The 21,315-nt window shown below is 41.3% G+C and overlaps 1 protein-coding gene across 3 annotated transcripts in view; it reads left to right on the forward strand.

The window, feature by feature from the left end:
• The window catches only part of pde4ba (phosphodiesterase 4B, cAMP-specific a), a 109,529-nt gene that overhangs the window by 61,823 nt on the left and 26,391 nt on the right, over window positions 1-21,315 (forward strand). For 2 of the 3 annotated variants that reach the window (XM_061239519.1, XM_061239520.1), the window contains 4 exons: window positions 11,052-11,246; window positions 11,730-11,766; window positions 11,870-11,940; window positions 15,137-15,186. In XM_061239519.1, coding sequence (XP_061095503.1) covers window positions 11,052-11,246; window positions 11,730-11,766; window positions 11,870-11,940; window positions 15,137-15,186 — 353 coding nt within the window. Of the gene's footprint in view, window positions 1-6,326; window positions 6,483-11,051; window positions 11,247-11,729; window positions 11,767-11,869; window positions 11,941-15,136; window positions 15,187-21,315 lie in introns of those variants that run through there. The other variant, XM_061239521.1, reaches the window with a different exon arrangement.

A 21,315-nucleotide genomic window follows, 5' to 3' on the forward strand; every position in this document is an offset into this window, starting at 1 on the left:
CGCCGATTTGTGAGCGCAGAGCATGTGCAGATTTGCTTTTGATCTGGGGCTTTTGTCGGCTATCTCCAAACAGTCGGCGGGTGGAAAATGAGGGCAAGAATCGTGTAGTCTCAACTCGGTATTATGCTCTGAGTCGGGAAATCAGAAATGAAACCAGCTTTGCTCAAGGCTAACTTGCAGTTCCAAGTCCTTATATGGGAACTGTTGGCAGTGGTGGTTTTACACTGCTGTTCAGGTTTCAGTTTCAGTTCCCTGAAAAAAGCGGCTGTTGTTCCCTTTAGTGTGTTCAGTATTGCTTCAGTAAACCTCACTTGTAGAACCAGCGAACAAAATATAAGTCGTGTAAAAATAATGCAAACCATAAGGTATTGTATGCAAGTTGACCAGGATAAGGGCCTCTGCCACATAAAATAGTGCAATGTAGGCTATCAAGTTGTATCTAAACGCCTTTCTGTTATGGTGCTGAGGTGCTCTCTCTCTCCCTCTGTCACTCTTATGTTATTTATATACAGGGCTCTACTTGTAGCTTGCATTTTTGTTTTAAATGTAATACTTGATGATTTTAGGGCACAAATTTCAAATCAGGAAATCCACTGTGATATTTTTGGGTATAGGTTGGTTGGAGGGTCACTGGGAAGGTGTGGCACAGGGAGTACCTCACACTAGACTGTCCACATTTAGTGAACATAAGCAGAATGGGCCCTTACTGCCCTCTCCTGGCCTGCTCTAGTCCTGTTACAATATATGCTGGCTCTGTTTCCAATGAAAACACGAGGCACTCTGACAGTCCAGCTCTGAAGGGCACTATATCATATTAAATTGATTTCTTCGCAGAACAAAAATCAGGAAAGTAATTTTGTACAGTCAATTTGATGTAATTCTTTCTTGGTTTTGCCGAGTTGTCCCATGAGTAGTGTCTACTGTTCAATTTGTTGAGTAACACTGACCTCATTTTATCCTAATTTAAGCAGAAGCACTTTAAATGTTTACTGAGGTTTAGATGGCCACCTAGTGTATAGACGTAACATTACAAGCCTTGTGTCTTTAAGCCGAGTATTGCCCTCTAGTGCTACGAATCTTCAGTGCGCAGATTGGACTCTCCTGTGTAAAGAAAAACATTAGGAATGGCTTAGCCATAATTATTTATCAGTTACAAGCAGCCATATTGTCTTAATTGAAATGTGGTCAGTGAGTGAGTTTTCAGTGTACTGAGGTGTATCGAGTTGTCAAATTCATGTTTTTCTCACCAGCCATTTGTCTGAGCCTGTGTAGACCCGGGAGAAAATGAAGACATTGTGTTGAAAGGTGCAGCCTGCTTTATTGAGGATTCTTGTTAATGGTGCCATAAGCTTTTTACCCCCCAATGGGGGTAATTAAAAACAAGTGTGACAGAAGTGTTGTCACTGTAGTTATCACTCCCACTCTCTCTTCCCTCCTACCTTCTTGCTCTCCTCTGTCTTTTTGATAAATGGTAGTTTATTTTATCTGGCAAACAATGCTTGTTTGCTTTCTTAACCAGGGAGACATAGCACGCATGCCCTCATCAAAGCCCTTAAACAAATCTTCCCTCCCCAGCCTCTTGCTGGTTCTGTGATGTTGAGAAATAGAGAGGTGAGATTGTGGAGGAGTGTGGCTCAGGCGGTGTGTTGATAGAAGACTTAAGGAGACAAGACATCTGGGCAGCATCACTGCAAAGGGGCTATCCAATGCTCTGGTTCTCCTGAATTCACCACGCTTTGTGAATGAGTATCTCTGACCCACTCTCTTTAATTGAATTATTCTAAACATTGGTTACCAAACTTTGGACCGTATAGCTGCAGCTTGGGTCTCTGGTTGTTGTATCCTTGAGCGATGTACTTAACTGGAATTCCATCAGTAACTATCCAGCTGTGTGCACCGATTGTATGTCGCTCTGGATAACAGCGTTTGGTAAATTCTGAAATTTCATGATGAACAATAAGCCCGTTGACATGACACAAAGAAGTGGCTGAAGTGTCTGTGACGTTGGGATTTTGAACCCTATGAAGCTCCTGCCATAGCAACAGCATCAGCACATTGTGGGCAGGTTCGGCGCAGTATTAGCTGTGTGACCGGCCGAGGGAATGTGTGTTAATGGCAGGCCATTAGAGTGAGTGAGTGCTGTACAACGGTCACTCAGTCACATACAGGAATGTGGAGAATGTGCCTGCCACCAGGGCCACCACACAAGGTTTCACATGGCTTGGTAGACTCTGTAACTGCTATGAGAGAGCACAGAAATGGCATGCAGTGCCAGGCTCCCTCTGGTGGACAGTCCTGGATCAGTGCAGAGGAGGGCAGAAGGTCCATTCAGTATGAGTATCGAAGATTGTCGATACTCAACTGTATGTATGGGATGATATTACTCTCTTAGTCACAATTTTCACTTGCCCCTTGCGGTTGGATGCCGTCTCTCTGGTCTCTGGATTTCTAAGGCCATGTCCCCACTGCCAGTTTTTGAGAATGACTACCGAATTCAGCAACAGGAGTGAATACGGATATATAGGCTACACATTACAGCAGAGCAGAATAGATTGACTTGAATGGGGAGTATGGGAACCGGAGTCACCCCACTTCCCAATTTCGTAATGACTGTGGATAACGTCAGTACCATAGTAATGCTTATTGTAACTATGATAGTTTTCTTTCTTTTTTAAATTTGGCATCCATCATGGGGCTGAACATGACACTGAGCCTATCCAATTCCCATCCTAATTCAGCATGTCAGACATCCCACCCTTGCAAAAATGATGCATGGTTTAGTCTGCAAATGACTTGCAACCACCACACGCAACCCCCACATTTTTCGGTTCCTTAATTGGCGACTGTTTGTTATTTTGCGACAGGATAATGCAAATTTCTAAACTTCTCTTCTGCCTGTTGGGCAGGCTGCTGATGTGCAGGGGATTTCTGCCTACTCCCGGGCATCAGGGTACAAGTGATAAATTCTCCAAAGGCTCCTGGACCTTCTGGGAGAGGTGGGATCACCTGTCAGCAGCCCCAACCGCAGACATGGGTGAAACTAACTGCTACTTCAGGAGAGTAATCATAATAGCAATTTGGACCTCAGACCAAAGGTGCTAAAGACCATATCCTGTTTTGACAGTATTTTGTATTTGCTTTTTAGCTGAACTATCCAGAAGCATCTATTTATTCAGAAGCATCTATTTATTCAGTGCTATAATAAACTGTAAATAATATCAATACAATGTCTTTCTTCATAGGCTACCTTACATAGTCTAATGTAACAAGACTTTCACAATGTGGAAGTCTGTCCTCAAAATATTACACACATCAGTGCTTTTGTAGCCACTTTATTTTTGTGCAAAAGATAACAGAGATAGCAATTTCCACTAGCTAGCTAAGTTAGTGAACTTCATAAATAACATTATCTATCTTTTTGTTCCTTGTGGTTTTCAGTGCTTATTTTGTTTCCCCTCCCCTGCCCAAATACGCATTAGCTATAATGTCTCTCAAAACGACCACAATTTTCCTTTCCTGAGGCAGGACTCATGTGAAAGCCTACAGTACATCAATGAATAACTAGTTGGAGTTTTGGTACACACAGCGTAGACTAACCGCATCTGCACTGAAATTCGGTAGTCAGTATCTTGGTTTTTCAAACAGTAATTTTGGCTGTAGAATATGGTTGTCCTAACCAAAGCGTGAGTACCTACAGTACACTCTGCAGCTCCTCATCGGAGTGCTTAATCCTGTTACATTCACACACAGTGTGGTTATGAAGGGGAGTGACAATCGTATTCTACTACCAAACCCACTGCCTGAAAAACCAAGGTTATGTACACACTGCAGCTAAATACATGTCACTCCTCATTGGAGTACTTAATCCTGTTACGTTCGCACATAGCTATTAGCCAGGCATCCCCATTCTACACACGCATCCTGCTATTGGACTGCCAGGAACCATGTTGTCTTCCCATAGAACTATCGAGGGACTATCGATATATGACATAAAAATAGGATCACCCCATACATAATGCCACCACATGTTTTGCTGTTGTTTTTTCATTATTATTATTCTTGCAGTGAACTTTCAGTCCCATGTCCTGCAGGCACATATTTTGAGGTTTTAAAGCAGAAAATGAATGACATTACAAAGTCAACTTTTGATTAGAGGGCCCCATTCCAGAGTGCTCTGTTTATGTACCCATGCTATTTATATGGTTACTGTCTATTTCGTCAGACTTGATTATTGCATTAGTTTGTTTATAGACTGTCATTACTGGGTTGATTGGACCATTACTGTTCAGAGTCCCTTTTCGAGAGACTAAGAACTGGAGTTTTTCCAGATAAAAAGTATTATCTGCAGAATACAAGCAGCTCTCTATATATATGAATATGAAGGTAATTTTAATATTAAGAAAGATTTGAGTGTGCAGATTATTGTCCCACATTGAAGCCTATAGGAGTCAGTTGCCTACCTCAAAGTGAAGAAATACACCTTACAGCAACTGTCTTACTTACGCGAGGTATCATGTGTATTTGAAATACACGTGCAGGAAAAATAATACACGTTATACCTAGTGTAAATAAGACTGTTGTAAGGTGTATTTCTTCACTTTGAAGGAGGTAGGCTACTGACTTAGCTTCAAGTCTTTATGTTAACATGGAAATTGAGCCAGTGAATGCATGAATGCGCGAAAATGAAGTCTGGGTAAGGTATATTTCACAAAATGTTGGTGTTTTCCTTTAACTTCAGCTGATCAGATGCTTCTTCACACTTATCAATGAAGGCGAGTGAGCCTGCACCTGTGGCAGCCATACAGTACATGTCAAAACTATAACACCACCTAACGCCATGTTTCACAGATGTGGAGGGGGTGCTTTGTTTCTTGGACAGTTCCTTTTAGCCTCCACACTTTACTCCTGCCATACTCTCATACTAGTCACTCTAGGTCTCCTCTGTCCACAAGACCTTTTTCAGAACTCTGTAGGCTCTGTTAGGCAAGCTGTAACCTGGCGATCCTGTTTTTGCGGCTAACTGGTGATTTGCATTTGGATATTTACATTACATCTTATTTGCCTGGCACTTTTATCCAAAGCGACTTACAGTTCATTAGATTACGCAGGAGACAGTCCCCCCTAGGGCAATGTGGGGTTAAAGGTCCAACAGCTGTGCAGATTTTATTGAACCACGACCTTGCGGGTCCCAGTCATGTACCTTAACCACTGCGCTACTGGCTGCCCCCCTAGTGGATAGTTTGTGAAATCTTCTGCTGACAGTGATCACCAGTGTTCTCTTTCTTCTTAATCATGTTCCAAACCATTTATTTTGGTAAGCATATTGTTTGGTGTATATCCCTGACAGTTTTTTTTCCTTATTCCTCAGCCTCATAATGGCTGCCTTGACTGTCAGTGGCACAACCCTGGTCCTCATGTTGGCAAACAGCAATGAATCGAAAACGAGAATCAAGACTAGATATACTGAAAGCTTTCTTATAACCACACTATGGACATTATTGAATACACCTGAGTAATTATAAACAGATGGGAAAGTTTTAAATAGCTTTAACCTCATATTCATTGTTTCATTGTATATGTTTATCAAATCCGATGTTTAATTTCATATCAGATGTACTGGCATACAGACCCGAAAGAACAGAAATTGTACCACTGTCCAAATACATATGGACTGATTTACTAAGACATTTAGTACATGCAAAACCTTTTAGCTTAAACAAATTTACATGGCCAATGATTGGCTGTGTTATTAGTTTCGTGTGTGCTAAAGGGATTTGCAAATGCTAAAAGTCTTAGTTATTAACCGCATAGTTTTTAACCAGCATACACCGGGGGGCCCCAGGACCGAGTTTGGGAACCACTGCTCTCGTCTATTTAAGCTAATTGTAGCATTTTGTTTCCTGTACATAAAATTGTGAACATTTCCTCATGTCTGCTTGCATGCTAGTTCAACAAGAAAAGCACAATAATACGTTATGAAAAAAAAAGATTGTACATTAACGGATTTAGGAAAGTGAAAAAAGATTTTTAAATATTGTTAATGAACACCACCTTTCACCTTTTTTTTAATTGTGTTTTGGGCGCTTGGCTCTTTCTCCCAGCGCTGGTTGATTCCTGTTATGACACAGACAACACCAGCTGAATGCGATCAGTGTCCCGCGACAAACATTTCAACTCGCTCGCTGTGTGCTTTCGGCTTTACGTCTGTACTCCTGCATGTAGACTCTTATAGGGAAGTGAATCCATTCCCTAGTTCCATTCCAGGTCTGCCCATGAGCCCTGCCTCTCTACGTTGATCCACAGAGGGGAAGTGGCTTTGGTCTGAAGGCTTATTTGTAATCGGGAGTAAGACAGACACCAGTGCCATGCATTGCAGATAGCTGTCTCGGGGCAATGATTCGGAGGTCTCCTTGTCACAAAAGTAGAGTCCACTTTGACTTCAGTGAAGAAGTGATCAAGAGAATCTGCAACTGCAACCCCAGGTCAGCTCTCCCTATCGCCTTCCTGTTCTCCAAACTCTTCCCCAAGTTCAGTACACTTTTGCGAAAGTTGTACTCTTGTACACTTTTGTTTCATCAAAGGACCGTCAAGCCTTTGGTGAGCCTGTTAGCTGGAACCATTCTTTCTTTAATTTTGGTCTAGCTTGGTGATGTTTGTGAGCAGATGTACGGTGTAGATCATTCTTGATCATTATAAGCTTTTTTTTTTTACATTTTACATTATAAGTTTTTGCATTTAATAAGTGTAATAGTCAGGATGTTGTATTGCAATGGGATACCATATGCTTGCATACAACAGATGAACTTTGTTTACCCTTTTTGTTTCTTTTAATATCCTCCATTTAAACATATCGTGTATACCTTGTCTAGCATATACAAAGTACGCTTAACGTCGATGTGGAAGTACTGCACCAGACAACTTATTTTGATTGCACTGAATTAGGATATTTTCAAATCTCATCTGATTATGACAGATCATGAGGTTCCAGGTTGAAAAAATGATTAAACAAAATCATGAAAAAATAAACACTGAGTCCTTATTTAAAAGTTTTCTGTGCAAACAGTTACTGACTTACAAAAAATGTTGGATACCCTTGGGCTCTGAAGAAACAAGGCAATTATGACTTTCACCAGGGACAATGTTGACTTACTCTGTTGACTGCAGGAACTTGGTTACCTGTGGGAATATGCATGCGCTCTAGACGTTTTACTGTACATTTGTGAAACTGAACATGTCATACAGTATGTGCGTGTGTGTCTGTGTGTATGCGTGTGTGTGGGTGTGTGTGTGCATAGAGCTTCTCTTGTGACATATTGTACTCCTATGTGCGTTTGCAGGTTGTGGATGTTTCTCACCAGCCCAAATGTCAACAGAGATAGTCTCCCTGTGAGACGGATTTGTTGTGAAATGCACAAATCAAATATAAATATTTTTATTGCAAGATGGTTTATTTGATTTGAAGCAGTTCAAATACAGAAGAGTGCTGAAGTCATGTAGGGGACGCAGGTGACTCATATGTTGGACCACCTCCCGCTGCAGATTTTGTGAAAATAAGTAAAGGGGTATAGTATTTGTGATTTTTGAGATATGATGAGGCCTGAAGTTTTGAAAACATTTGGGTTACGAGTTGGTTAATTTAACTTCCAGTTACACAGGCAGTCACACCCACACAAACATGCACACGCATGCATCCACACACAGTCTCAGACCCGCAGAGACATGCATGCGTGTGCATGCACTCACGCGCATGCTCACACACACACACACACACACACATGGTAGAGGAGAGACTGTAGCTTACTGTAATATCTGGCCTGAAGTAACCGGCTTTGGTGAAGCTACGCAGCTCAGACCCTGTAATGGAAAAATAACCCTCACCATAAATAGCCAAGCCATAGAAAGGCTTCTAAAGTAGAGCTTTTGTCCTGTTTATTCTCATAATGCCACAGTAATGCCTTTTCTCCATCCCTACCAGCTCTTAGTGTAGAGAGACAACAATGATGCATGATGTCCTTCTGCCGTTTCTCCTGCCGCTACTCAGGTTTAGCTTCCAAGTCCAAGTGAGCTTACTTTGTCCACAATCAAGGCAGATTACTGTCCCACACATGTAAGCGTGTTTTAAAGGAACCCAGTTATTTTGATATTTTGATGGTGTTTCAGTTTGTCCTGTTGCTGTTACTGGGTTTTGTTCACACCTGCATAAGCGCTGTACTGTAACTGGCCTGAGACAGACGCAGGCTCACATCCGGCCACCACTGGCCGCTGGGCCTCACAGCTTCTGTTCAGTTCCTTAAGCTTTTTGTGTTTTTTGCTTTTTTTGGCCTGCTGTGCACATGTTTGTATTTTTAGAGGGGGCTCAATGCGCATGCTTTTATTTCAGAGGGGGCTGATGAACCAGAGCCATTTAGGGAAAAAAAGGGAAAAATGTAGACAGGGCGCAGTGCATGGAAGTTAAAACTAGCTGCTTTTTTCTTGCTGAATTCCTGGCACTCCAAACTCTTTCTTCCCTTAAACATGTTTAATGCCTGCTATAAGTCCTGACTTATTGTGGCACTGCTTCAGTCAAGCTACTTGTTGCTGAAACAGGAACCTCAGACTCTTGTGCACTGGACCCAAATGAGTGGCCCTGCATGGAGTCCGTCCTTGCTGTTATTGCTCCACTATAGACAGTTAGTTTCCTTCTCAAGCTGCCATCTTATATCTTAAAGCTTTCAGCCCAGTCCTGTGACTGTATGACTAACAACTCTCTTAATCTCTTCCTGCAGCTGCTTATTATCCATACTTTGGAGGGACTGAATACCCTTACTCTGTCCCTCTGCTTACTCAGTTTCCATGGAGGCCATCCGCCATCCCATAAGAGTACAGGACAGGACAGATGAGGGGCCTGTGATTCATCGCCATGAGAACATGACAGGGCAGGCTGAGATGGGACCTCAGCTTTGTACTTAATGTGTTTTTGGAGATTATGGACACTAACCACAGAGCAGGCATGCATGGGACAGGGGTCAGGGGCCAGGGGTCAGAATTTGAGGGCTGACTTCTCCCTTGGCTGAGTGAGCTGGGGCCCGTTACAGGCCAGAAATCTGTCAGGGCCTGATCCAGCTGCAGAGGGTCCTGTATGAGGTTTTTACCATGATACATCACAGAGCATCAAGACATCACAGCCTTCTCTGGTGAAAAGAGAACAGTGGATAAATCCTGTTTGGCTTTCTAACTCACAATATAATCCAGATTTCTCATCTGATGAACATATTTAATCTGCACTTACTGAGCAGTTTATTAGAAACACCTGTACACATTCTTATTCATGCGATTATCTAATCAGCCGATCCTGTGGTAGCAGTGAAATGCATAAAATCATGCAGATACAGGTCAGCACCTTCAGTTTACATCAACTATCAGAATGGGTTGAAAGTTGGTGCCAGCCAGGGTGGTTTGAGTATCCCTGAAACTGCTGATGTTCTGGGATTTTCATGCACAACAGTCTCTAGAGTTTTCTGAGAATGGTGCGGAAAACAAAAAACATCCAGTGTGCAGCAGTTCTGTGGGTGGAAACACCTTGTTAATGAGAGAGGTCAAAGGAGTATGGCCAGACTGGTCAAAGCTGACAGGAAGGTGACAGTAACACAACGAACCACGCATTGTGGTATGCAGAAGAGCATCTCTGAACACACAATGCGTCAAACCTCTAAGCGGATAGGCTACAGCAACAGAAGACTTAAGTCTAAAAGATACGTCCAATAAATACCTAAAGTGCTGACTGAGTGTATATCATAAAAGATTTGGCTTGGACTCTGACTTTGATCTGTGCCCTTCTGTTTCTCAGAGCCATTTTCAATTGTAAAAATGTATTTGAAACCGTTATCTTCTTGACAATGAGTGGTAAGGACATTATGTGATCATAATTAGGTTAACATTGCTTGTTTAACACAAATTCTTCTTATTTCTTCAATTTTGTTTCATGAGGTTTGGATTTTTCATTTATTTTTCCAAAAAAAGAACTTATTGCAAAATATTGCAGTCATTTGTGCCAGTGCTGTATGTGCCACATGCAGTAATATCTCTCATACGATCTCTAGTCGTTATGAGGCCTCAAAAGTTTTTTCTTTTTTTAAATAATAAGGCTCCTCATTTCAAAGACAATTTTGTTTGCTTTAATTACGAAATCATATGCCGGCAGTTTAGGTGGTAATTGTGCATGCTTTTGCTCTGTGCAGGAATTAGAAATGTGGCCTATTTATCATATAGGTATACCCACACATCCTGTTGACAATAGAAACAATGTGAAATTACAGATTATGGCTGTCACATCGTCCAAACTGTTCAAACTGTTCTGTCCTCAATGACATAGAACAGCAGTCATGCTAAAGCATTTTGTATGCTGTTTCTTTGGAATACATTTCAAAATCTGCAGTAATTTATACTGCACTTATATGATGATCATTTTTGCCACAATATGCCGACTCAATAATACGATACATGTAGGCCTGTCGCTCGTAATGTTATGATTAGCAACAGATGCGGAATGAAATAGCGGGATTCGTGGGATGACATAAAATAGAAATAATGTTTTGGCTTTCTGCTTTAACTTATTCATGTTGAGCACGCTAGCTAGAGTGTGACCATCTTGTTCTTGTCTTTTTCATGGAAATGAAAGGGCTTTCTCTTTGAATCTCACAGTGCTACCAATGGCTGGATAAATATTATGATAAAATGTCAGACATTGGCTCAAAGAAACAAGAGCAGGCCTAATTATTTTGTTGTGGTTGAAATTTGGGTAATCGATTGTAGTAATCTTTAAAAAAAGACCTTGGAATATCTGCTTTTATACAAAACCCAGTGTTATTTTCCCCAGAATTTTGGCTCTTTTTTCTGCATAAGGAATGCAGATCATGCGATAACGCAATGACTGATGGAGACCGTAATATTAGGTATAGTGGAATTTTCGTGGCTCCTCCATTCTGAATATATAGCCTACAAAATCATGGTGCAGCACACAGTATGGATAAACATGGGGAGGATTGTGAGTGTGTGCCCTGTCTGTGTCTCAGCTTCGATGTGGAGAATGGCCCGTCCACCAGCTGCAGTCCGCTGGACCCCCAAGCCTCTCCGGGTTCAGGCCTGGTCCTGCACACCAACTTCCCCGGACACAACCAGCGGCGAGAGTCCTTCCTGTACCGCTCTGACAGCGACTATGACCTCTCCCCCAAGTCCATGTCACGCAACTCCTCAGTCACCTCCGAGCTGTAAGTCCCACGCCGAGGCCCGATTGGCTCAACCACAGCACAGGCCGAGGAGATAACGAGTGTCCCTCAAACATTTACACTATGTTTAAACTAGATTACATACTGTGTAAAGATGGCTACATTTGCTCTGAACAGGACTGTGTGTCCGTCCCTCTCTCATTTGCGTAGTATAAATGGCCTGGTGATCTGTCTCTCTGTATCTTTATGACCATAATGAATTTAAAGTGGTCACCCTTGGTTATGTAAGAAAAACTGTTGAATAAATCAGTTTATCTAATGTAAACTAACAGTGCTAAAGTCGTGGGAAACAGTACCAGATAATTCTCACATTTATGAACTTTGGATTTCAGATATTCTTGCATGGGTTGAATGCATTTTTTCCATTTATGGTGTGGAAATGTATAGAATACCACTGTCTCATTCCCGTCTGTCTTAAGTTTTAGCTTGTAATTGTGAGTGATGCCATGTGTTTTTTATTTGCAGTCATGGAGATGACCTGATTGTGACGCCTTTTGCTCAGGTATTTGACTCTCAACCTATGGGATGAGTCATCTGTATAAAAAAATTTTCCTTGATACTCTTCCAGGCATTTTTCATCAATCATTATACCAATTGTTTTCTAGGTACTTGCAAGTCTTCGTAGTGTGAGGAACAACTTCACCGTGCTGACCAACGTACAATGTTCCTCCAACAGGTAAATGCCTCAAGGATTTTTGAGGTTAATTTGAATTGCAACTGATAAGTTTACATTTAAGTAAATGTTTTGTGTGTTCTCTGTTATGGTATTTGGGAACCTTGAGTGTATTCGCTTTCATTCAAACTGCTTGTAATTCACAATGCTCAGGTGGGCCATTAAATTGAATCTTGTTTGATTGGGATTAGAAAGTATTTTATGTTTATTTGTGAGTTACCTGTTAGTCCTTAAGTACTCTGTCAAGAAATGTGTTTTTTTGTGATACTGGGAATATAATATTATCTGGACATATTGGACATTTAGGCCAGTCAGTGGTGGTTTTTATATTGACCACTAGAGGACAGGCTTCCCAATGTTTTGTACTGGTGAGCAGGCAGTGGTATTTTTTGTATGGAATTTTTTTTAAGTTGGAGGCGAGGTGATGTGCATTGGAAAAAAGGGTTTTAGGTGCTTTAAGATTATTTTCATAGACAATTACTTCACCAGGAAGAGGTTGCAAATATAGTATGGATATAATTGTACTTACAAAACATATGAAACATGAGGATGAAAGAAAGGTTTTCATCCTCATACCATTTCATACCAGCCTCAGATCAGTTGGATTAACCCCTTAAGTATCGCCCCTTTTCTTGAAACAAGCTTTAAAATGACATACCCAAAATATAATGCTTAATCCTGGTCTCTTTTGGAAGGTAACCCTTTTTGTTTCCCAAGAGTATTAGTATTACCAGTATTATCAGTATTACTCCAAATATTACTAAAACAAAGTTACAGCAGTTGAAACACAGTGAAATTGGAAGCTTTTTTTTCTGTTTTCTAAATATATTCTGTTTTTGACTGGATACAGATTATTGTAGCTGTGGCTGGAGCATTTAGAAATACAATGGAGCCTGGTCACAATACTAGACAAATTCCCTTTTAGTTCTGTGGACAGTATCACCAAAAATTAACATTCTGGACAGAAAATTGACATTCTGTCAACGTTTCTCAGTGTTAGCACATTTTTATAATGAAAAACTATTATGCGTTTGGTCCGTTGGAAATTTGTTGTGAAAACGATACTGACGTTACCTTATTTCTTGTAGTATGTGTATTTCCAAAATACAGAGAACATGTTACAAAATAAGGAACAAGCAAATGCTGACTTTGTTTCGGAGCACCATAGTATACACAGTCAGCAATCTGCGCCTCATTGAAGCATTCACAACAATGGGGGTGCTGATTAGTACAGAATAGATTGTTTATAGATTTTTGGAATGCTGAATTGTGAATGCATTTCAGACCATGATTTAGTGAGAAGAAAATCACACTGCACACAGGAAGCTCCTTCATTTTCCGTTTATAACTTTGCTGGGGTAAATGTATGTTATTTTAAAGACTTTAAATGCTAAGTACATTCATTAGCTAATTCAAGGATACAGGGATTCACTGTCTGATATTATTAATTAATTAAGAATATCCTCTTTCCTGTGTATTTCTAAACAAAACAAAAAGTAGAAGTAGAATTTATGTGTGGGGTTTTTTTTATTAGGTCAGCAGACTGTTTCTCATTTTATGACAGTTGTACTGTGCTGCCAGTTTTGTCTTCTCAGCCAGGACCTGTAATATATGATGGTACTGTGTAGCAGCAGTGGAGATGGCATTTCTCAACTTGGGAAATTAGGGAAGTACAATAAATACTGAGGGTGAAGGTCTGTGCTCAGCAAGTGCTAGCATTTTATTTTTTTGGTTTAATCTCATTTTACCAGTGTTCAGCAAATGCAATCGTTTATCTATGAGGCCAGTCTGTCCAAATATGGAACTTGGTACTATTGCCAAGCTGGTATTGCAAAGTGTGCTTGTCCCAGGGGTCAACGCACAATAGTGTCTCTCTATATATTTCTCAGTCTCTCTCTCGCCCCTTTCTTTTTTGTGTCACTTATTATATCTTCTGCCATTTGTGGGCTAGTTCAGGGGCGCCAGAACTCCCTCTTTTTAAATGCATTACATTACATTACAGGCATTTAGCAGACACTCTTATCCAGAGCGACGTACAGTGGAAATCAAACCCAGGGAAAAGTGCATTGAGGACCCCAGAGGAAAGTAAAGTTCCAATGCATACTTGTTTATTCTTTAAGAAGAAAAGGGCCCTAATGCTAGAAATCTGGAGCAATGGGACATTTAAGTATAATTCTTCCCATCATTCTATTACAAATTCAGTCTAGTGATTTGTAACATTTCCCCCCTTTTGAAACAATGTTTGGCTGGTGCTTTTAGATTTTAACTGTGGCGGTTTAAAAAAATCTTGTCCAAGGGTCAGACTGGTATCCAGTGATATCTGGCTGATACTGAGATAAAAAGCAATGTAAGTGAAAGCTCTTTGTATCCCTTTATTCAAAGCAAGGTGTTGTAGATCCATTGGCTCATCACAGCCATGGTCCTCTCATTATAATGGTTTGCTTCTTATAGGCAGCTGGCTGTTCTGGCACATTACTCAATAATATAATACATGGTTAGTAAAAAAGAACATTTACCTAAAGGATCAAAATAATATTATTCTTATTCAATTGTATAGCTATTCTGTCATGCCTTATTATATAAATGCATGTATTAGATAAAACAAATAAATGGGCCTGATAAACCCCATTAGCATTGTAGCCTGAACAAAGAGGCTAAAAATCTCACAATTGCATCGTATTTCCTGAAATGCCTGATGCCTGTATTCCTTACATTTTCAGTTTTATGGGAGAGTAATTTCTCTGCAAAATAATAATTGCAATATTTGTTTTATTCTTGTTTAGCATGTCCTGAGCTATAATAGAACAGGGAGAGCTGTGGGGGTGCTTTGTCTCTGTATTCAGTTTTTTTACGTCTGTGTTTATAAAAGTTTGACTACTTGTGTACGTGCCTGATTGCTCGAGTACTGTACACGTGTGTGTACGTGCCTATGTATGTTTAAACTGAGTGAGTCACAGTTCTCCAGTGGATTACAGAGGATCTCTGATGCAAAGTCATGGCCAGTTGCAATCAAAAGCTGAGCCGAGAGTCCTCAATATACAGAAGGAACAACATTATTGTACTTGTTTGGGCATCTGTTGGCACTTTCACATCGTTTGTGAGTGTGTGCTCAGTGTAGTTTGTATCAGGTAGACTTTTCCAGTGTTCAAGCCTGGGTATGTGGTGTTGTAACTGTCCATCTGTGTGTGTGTCTCCACAGGAGGTCACCTGCAGCCAGCCAGCCACCTCTCACCAAAGTCTGTCTGCCAGGTAAGCCCATTGCCTTTACTACTGTTTACCCTTGGGCACATCCAAGAATACACCTGAAGACATTGAGAATATTGCTTCTTGTCTTGTTTTTAAGTTAACCTTAAAAATTCATCCCCCAAAAAAGTTTGCCCTATAAATATCAGCTTTTCTAATATTTGTTGAGCTATGTTTTGTGATAACGTGAACGTTTGTTTGTGCCTCAGTACCCGCTCCAGACCAGTAGAGCTCTACGTGACTGTCTACACACTTGAACTCATAACCCTCCCTCATCACTCATCTGTAGTGTTGGACTTCATCTAACACTGTAATTAGGCTGGCTGCGCTGAGCTAGGACCAGTCTGTATTTAGTCTTCTGTCCTCTTTTCATGACTGGAGGAAATGGTCCATTGAAGGGCTGACCACTCATCGCCTGCACTCCCAATCTCTCTCACTTATTTAAAACGAAAACGTTCACAATGACCTTAAAACGCCCCTGGGAACGATATAGTGAATTCAAAGAAGCTTGTAGCATTGGTGAGTCACAGATATGGGAACGCGGCAAATGTGTGTTGTACAGTACAGTGCGTACAGTTGAGTTTAAAGCAAACACGACACCATAGGTTCTGGTCCTGGGCAGTCAGCATAGCCAAAATACGCAATATCTCATTCCGGTGCGATTGTTCACTGTCATTGTTTACCAAGCAGTAGCATTGAATTGAATGAAATGGGGGAAAAAGGGGGCTAATGACATAGTTGCACAATACATTAAATGCGGTCCTTTGTCAAGTCGATGACGCAGCTCGACTAATGGACTGCCAAGTGAAAAGAAGTGACGGTTGGTAGCACACACTTCACAAGACATGTGGGTGTCAGCTCTAAATCAGCGGAGCACCGTGCAGTGATGGGGGTTCTGGGAATACGATGGGGCATCTCAAATGGCGGGAAAGTCTGGGGCTCAAAAAACTGTCGGCGTGGCAGTTCGGTTCGGATCGAGGTCCTTTCCTTCGGGTCGTGTGTCTGAGACGTGCCCCGCGGTCAGAGCGGGATGCTCCGTTAATGACTTCATTAGGTGCGGAGGAATGCGGGGTCTTCGGCGGGTGTGAGAGAGGGCCCCTGTGTTTACTGTTTGAAGCGCGACAGCAGACGTGGCGGCCTGCGACAGAGGTTTCATTGTGTGTCGGCGCTGCTTCGCCTGGGCCCGTGCGCGGGGGGGGGGGGGGGGGAGGTGTTCCTGTCAGCTGCTGCTTTTGGGCTCCCATTGACGTCAGCACACTTGCATGTGGGTTGTGTTGACTTCCTCTGAGCACAGATGGACAGACACAGTAGCATCCTGTGCAGATCAGGTGGGAGGGTGACTATACCACAATCTTAGCAACTCCAGCGCTGTGTTTCGCGGTTGTGTGTTGATGATCGTTTCCTGTGTTTAAAGCGCTTCTCGGACCCTCTGTGAATTGAAGTCATTGGCACATGGAATTATCTTAACATTTCGCTTGCATTCAGAAATAAAATACGGGGCAATTGTTTGGCTGCTTAAAGTTTACTAAAAACACCCAAGGAGGCTGTTTGCTTTGGAAAGCTTCTTCGCTGAAGATCTGTATAGTAGATTGTGGCCCAAAAGTGTAGGCGTACCTTATTAATCTCATGAGTGCTCACATTAGGCAAGCTGTCACAATATGTATGTGTTTAAATGGGGGGGGGGGGTAATGTGTTTGTCCCTTGGGCCAATTTGTGTGCACATAATGGGGTAAATACCCTCAGTGATTACAGCCCTTATGATGTAATCACCCCGCTCTTTTTTTCTGTGGCAGAAAAGACAATGAGGAAAAGGAAAAACTGATTTCCTGCACTGTCCTGAGCTTTGTCCTCTATGTCAGCCAAACAGGGTTAATGCACAGGAAAGAGAGCGCAGATTTTTCCTGTTTTTCAGTCACTGTCGTAACCTGTTGGATGAAACAGTAGTTGTTTTTCAGAAAGACTACCTGTGGGCCGAGACGGTGGGAAAGTAGGACGGAGTTGTTTGCGCCCCCCATCCCCCCAAAAAAAAATCATGACAGAGGATCGTGTACCTGCAGTTAGTTCATATGACACAGTACCAGTCATGTCTGTGTGGACAGCACTGTAGCATTATTTGAATTTTTTTGTTCATAGACCACTTCCTGCTGCATCCAGGAACGCTGTGTTCTTCACATACTGAGTGTATACTTTTTCTATGTAACTGATACTGTAGTTGTGCATGTATGCTGGCTGTAAAAAAACAACTGAACCTTCTCTCTCACAGTGTGATAATACAGATGTAGGTGAAATATGGTGTTAATCAGTAACAGGTTTATGACTTTGATTCCACATAATTGTGCTGGGATGTGCCTTTCCTGTAAGGAATGTTGTTGTAATAGTCAGATGTGTGGCAGGTTCCTGTACATGATCAAGTGGAAATGTTTGCACCATTTTCTGTAAGATTCCTCTCTGGGAAATCCCAAAGCCATGGTTTCTGGGGACTTCTGGAAAATGAAACGAAAATATAATTAAAATTCATCACATTCTCTGTCTGGATATGGGAGCTCATTTTATGTACTGTAGCACACTGTGGTAACAGCAGCATCATTATCTTGTAGTTGTTCCTACTTCTGTCTTTGAACATTCCTGTAAAATTTTTTGATTTTATTTAATAGTTTATTCACCCATTTATATCCAATCTTAGTCTTCTGTATAATTTTATTTCAGTTCCATTTCTATATTGCAGCATAATCAATCTGCACAGACAGCTATACTACTAGCAAAGACAGGTTGACACCAATTTGTAAACCTGATTCACCTTCTAATATTGTCTATTATTGGACATTACAGTATTTTTGTTTGCAGTCATGAATAGATTAGAATAGAATAGATAGAAGCCAGATAGTTAAAGGCATTACCTAATATGTAAGCTAGTTAACTCATGTTTAGTCCCTTTATAATAAATTGTACCTAATGATGCCTATTCCCAGTTATAATCTAAGAAAATCCATTAAGTGTCAATTTTGGTATACATCTAACTAGGTTGCTATGTGGTAACTGTTGTACGCAAGCACAGACAAAAAAAATTATCTGTGGGATGGCCTTGTCCGTTTATGTATTTTAAAACCAATTTTAGCGACTGCGGTTGACCTATTCACATTTAGCTTGACTGTGCCAACTATATTATCAGTGGGTGTGGTGCAGCTTGATTCATTCATAGGCAATCAAATTAACTATTTGTATTACCATTAGGATTAGTGCGTATTGCAGTTATTGTATAACTACAGTTATTGTTCCTTCTTGGGTAACATGCCTGAGATGGTTTTTCCAATCAGCCAATGATTTTTTTAAAATCAGCCAACACTTTCAGTGGTGGTGAACGTGTCCTTGCACTCCTGACCAGACAGACTGATGTCAGTGTAGCTACGTGCTGAAATGACACTGATGGGACATGGTACGTGCTTTTGTCTTTGACTCTTTGTTATAGGTGACAGTATGTTCTAGACATTAAACACAAACAGTGAGCTGTGCCTTCTTCCCATTCTTAACTGTCAAGAGAGTCTCCCTCACCTTCAAGGGCTGGTTCAGCCAGGTGGCTTCAACAATCAGGATAATAATAGTTATTTCTCCTGCACCTGTTGAGCAACTGTTAGCATTGACTGCTGATCCCCTAAGGAACTGGCAGTTGGCCTATTGAAGGTACGTGATGCCACGCATGTAGCCGACAAGCCCCTCATAACCAATTCAGCACCTAGTCACCAGGACGAGTCAAACACAGAGCTGTGAGAAGCGTCTGGAGATCAGCCACCCCCCCCCCCCCCCCCCCCCCCACCCCACCCTGGCATCAGCAGCGGTTCACAGCATAGAGCCAGTCCCTGGGTGTCACCACATAGCTAACGGTAAACACATAGGAAGCCTGTTCATTCCGGGCAGCGGTTTGCAGTGAGATACAGTGTCACTTCTAGTTAGAATAAGTATTGTTTACAAAGCCTGGATTTTGTGAACTAGACCGGCTTGGATTTCAGGATGAGATGGCATCATTCCCCTCCCTGGTTATTGAGTTTCCCATCAATGTTTACTTTTATGTTTATGCCTCTTTCCAACTTTCTCCAAAACTCTGAATGTACATGAATGTACATAATAGTCTCTAAGCCCTATAGAACATTATTTCTCAGAATATGACTAATATTTTCCCATTTCTCAACTCTTTTCTGAGGTGCTTAGTAGCCATGAAGTTAGACTTGTAATTTGTTTTTTTAAAGACCACTGAAGTCTCCTTAATCTGTGTGTTAAATTAAAATGTCCCAAGGGACATCGATAGACTAGGTTATTGTTCTGAAGTACCACTGTATAGACAGACTTCACCTCAGAATACTGCATTCTAATTTATTTTGATAACTGACAAACACATAGTGTTTAAACAGGCAAAACACCAACATGTGTGTTCACATGTCACATTCAGTCTCTGGCTGGCTGGCTTCGGCCCCCTGATTGAAGATGAACAAGAGTTCATTTGTAGTTTTAAATCATGGGCTGCTCATCAAAATATGCCACCGAAATTGCAGTTAATGAGCCAAATGCATTTGTGAGTGTGGAAAATTACATCGGCTGTTGTTGTTGATAACCAAAGCACTCAACCTCCTGCCGTAATCTTGCAATTTTCCTAACATCTATGGGGGCATTATGTCCGTGTCCTTGTTTGTGAGGTGAGCACAAAGGATGTGCCCGCAGACCCAGTTTGGTGTCATGGGCGGCCCATGCCACTTTTTGTAAACTGGCTGGAGTGAGGGGCTGATCACAGTTACTGAGCTACATTTTATTTCTCAGGTGAAAATATAGCCTCTGCACAGCAATGCCGAGAATCACATCAGCTACGCAGGGCATCTGTGTGGTGTTGAGTTTATACTGACAACAATCTGTGAAGTGTGAATGTGACAATGAGACCAGTCGGCTAGTCCGTGTGCTGTCACATGGAGATCAGGCATGCCATCAGTCAGTGCCCTTCCACAGTGAGACCAGTTACTGACAGAAACTGGTTCTGTCCAAGTGAGGCCAGTCAGTGTGATATCAAAGCGGGATTAGTGAGGCCGTTCGATCAGTCAGTATGCTGAGTGAGGCCAGTCAGTAATTGTAATGTTCTTAAAGTAACCGTTAAGACACTGAGACAGTGTGGACAGTCTGCCACAGAAGGACTTGTCATTTAGTCGGTACGGTATGTTTTTGAGTGAGACAATTGAACCAGTGTGCTGCCACAGTGAGACCTGTAATAGGCTTTTAGTAGGACAGCTGAGACTGTCACAGTTCAATCAGTTAGGCAATGTGCTGCCAGGTTAAACGATTGCTGCTCATCCATATTTCCCTCATCACCTCTAGAGGACTGATCATCAGTGGGGCATCCTCATTACATCCTCCATATGCACAGTTCATTGTATAACATGACCATGTCTCTCTCTCTCTCACACACATGCACGCACACACACACATACGTACTCATACAGGCATACACACAGACACAGACACACGCACACCCTCTGACTACCAGGGAACTCCGAGGCAGATAAACACGTTGTAGATCATGTAGTTCAGCATGCATGGACTGGAACCTGCCTGCATGACATCATAATGAATATGCACCTTTGCCTCATAACCAAAGAAGTAGAGGGATGGGCTGGCTATGTGCGTATGCAGTGATGCTGTCATTCCTCATTGTATCACTCATCTCATACATTCACATCTTCAGTTTATAATAATCTATTATCTCATAATCTGTTATGAACCAATATGTTGGTTTTAAGTGTGCTTAGATGTGAACACAGTTATTGCACAATGTACTGCATTTCATGCCCTTGCAAGTCATTGTACCAACCTTGAAGTATAATATTGACAACACTTGTTGATTCTAGTTTTTGGGAATGCAATTATATTTGGTCCTGTAATTATATTTAATCTATAATTATTAATGTAGAAAAAACAAACAAAGATTAGTATAATTCAAGGCTAATATTTCACAAATTTAGGGCAAGTTTTGGACTTAAAAGAGGCAAAGATTTCATGGAGTGAAATCTAATATTTATCCTTATATTTATATAGGTACAGTACTATACAAAAGTAAAACAATTCCGTCAAAAATAATTGAATGAACGCTAATTGTTAATG

This window comes from Conger conger, chromosome 4 (assembly GCF_963514075.1).
Source record: "Conger conger chromosome 4, fConCon1.1, whole genome shotgun sequence".
Taxonomy (NCBI): domain Eukaryota; kingdom Metazoa; phylum Chordata; class Actinopteri; order Anguilliformes; family Congridae; genus Conger; species Conger conger.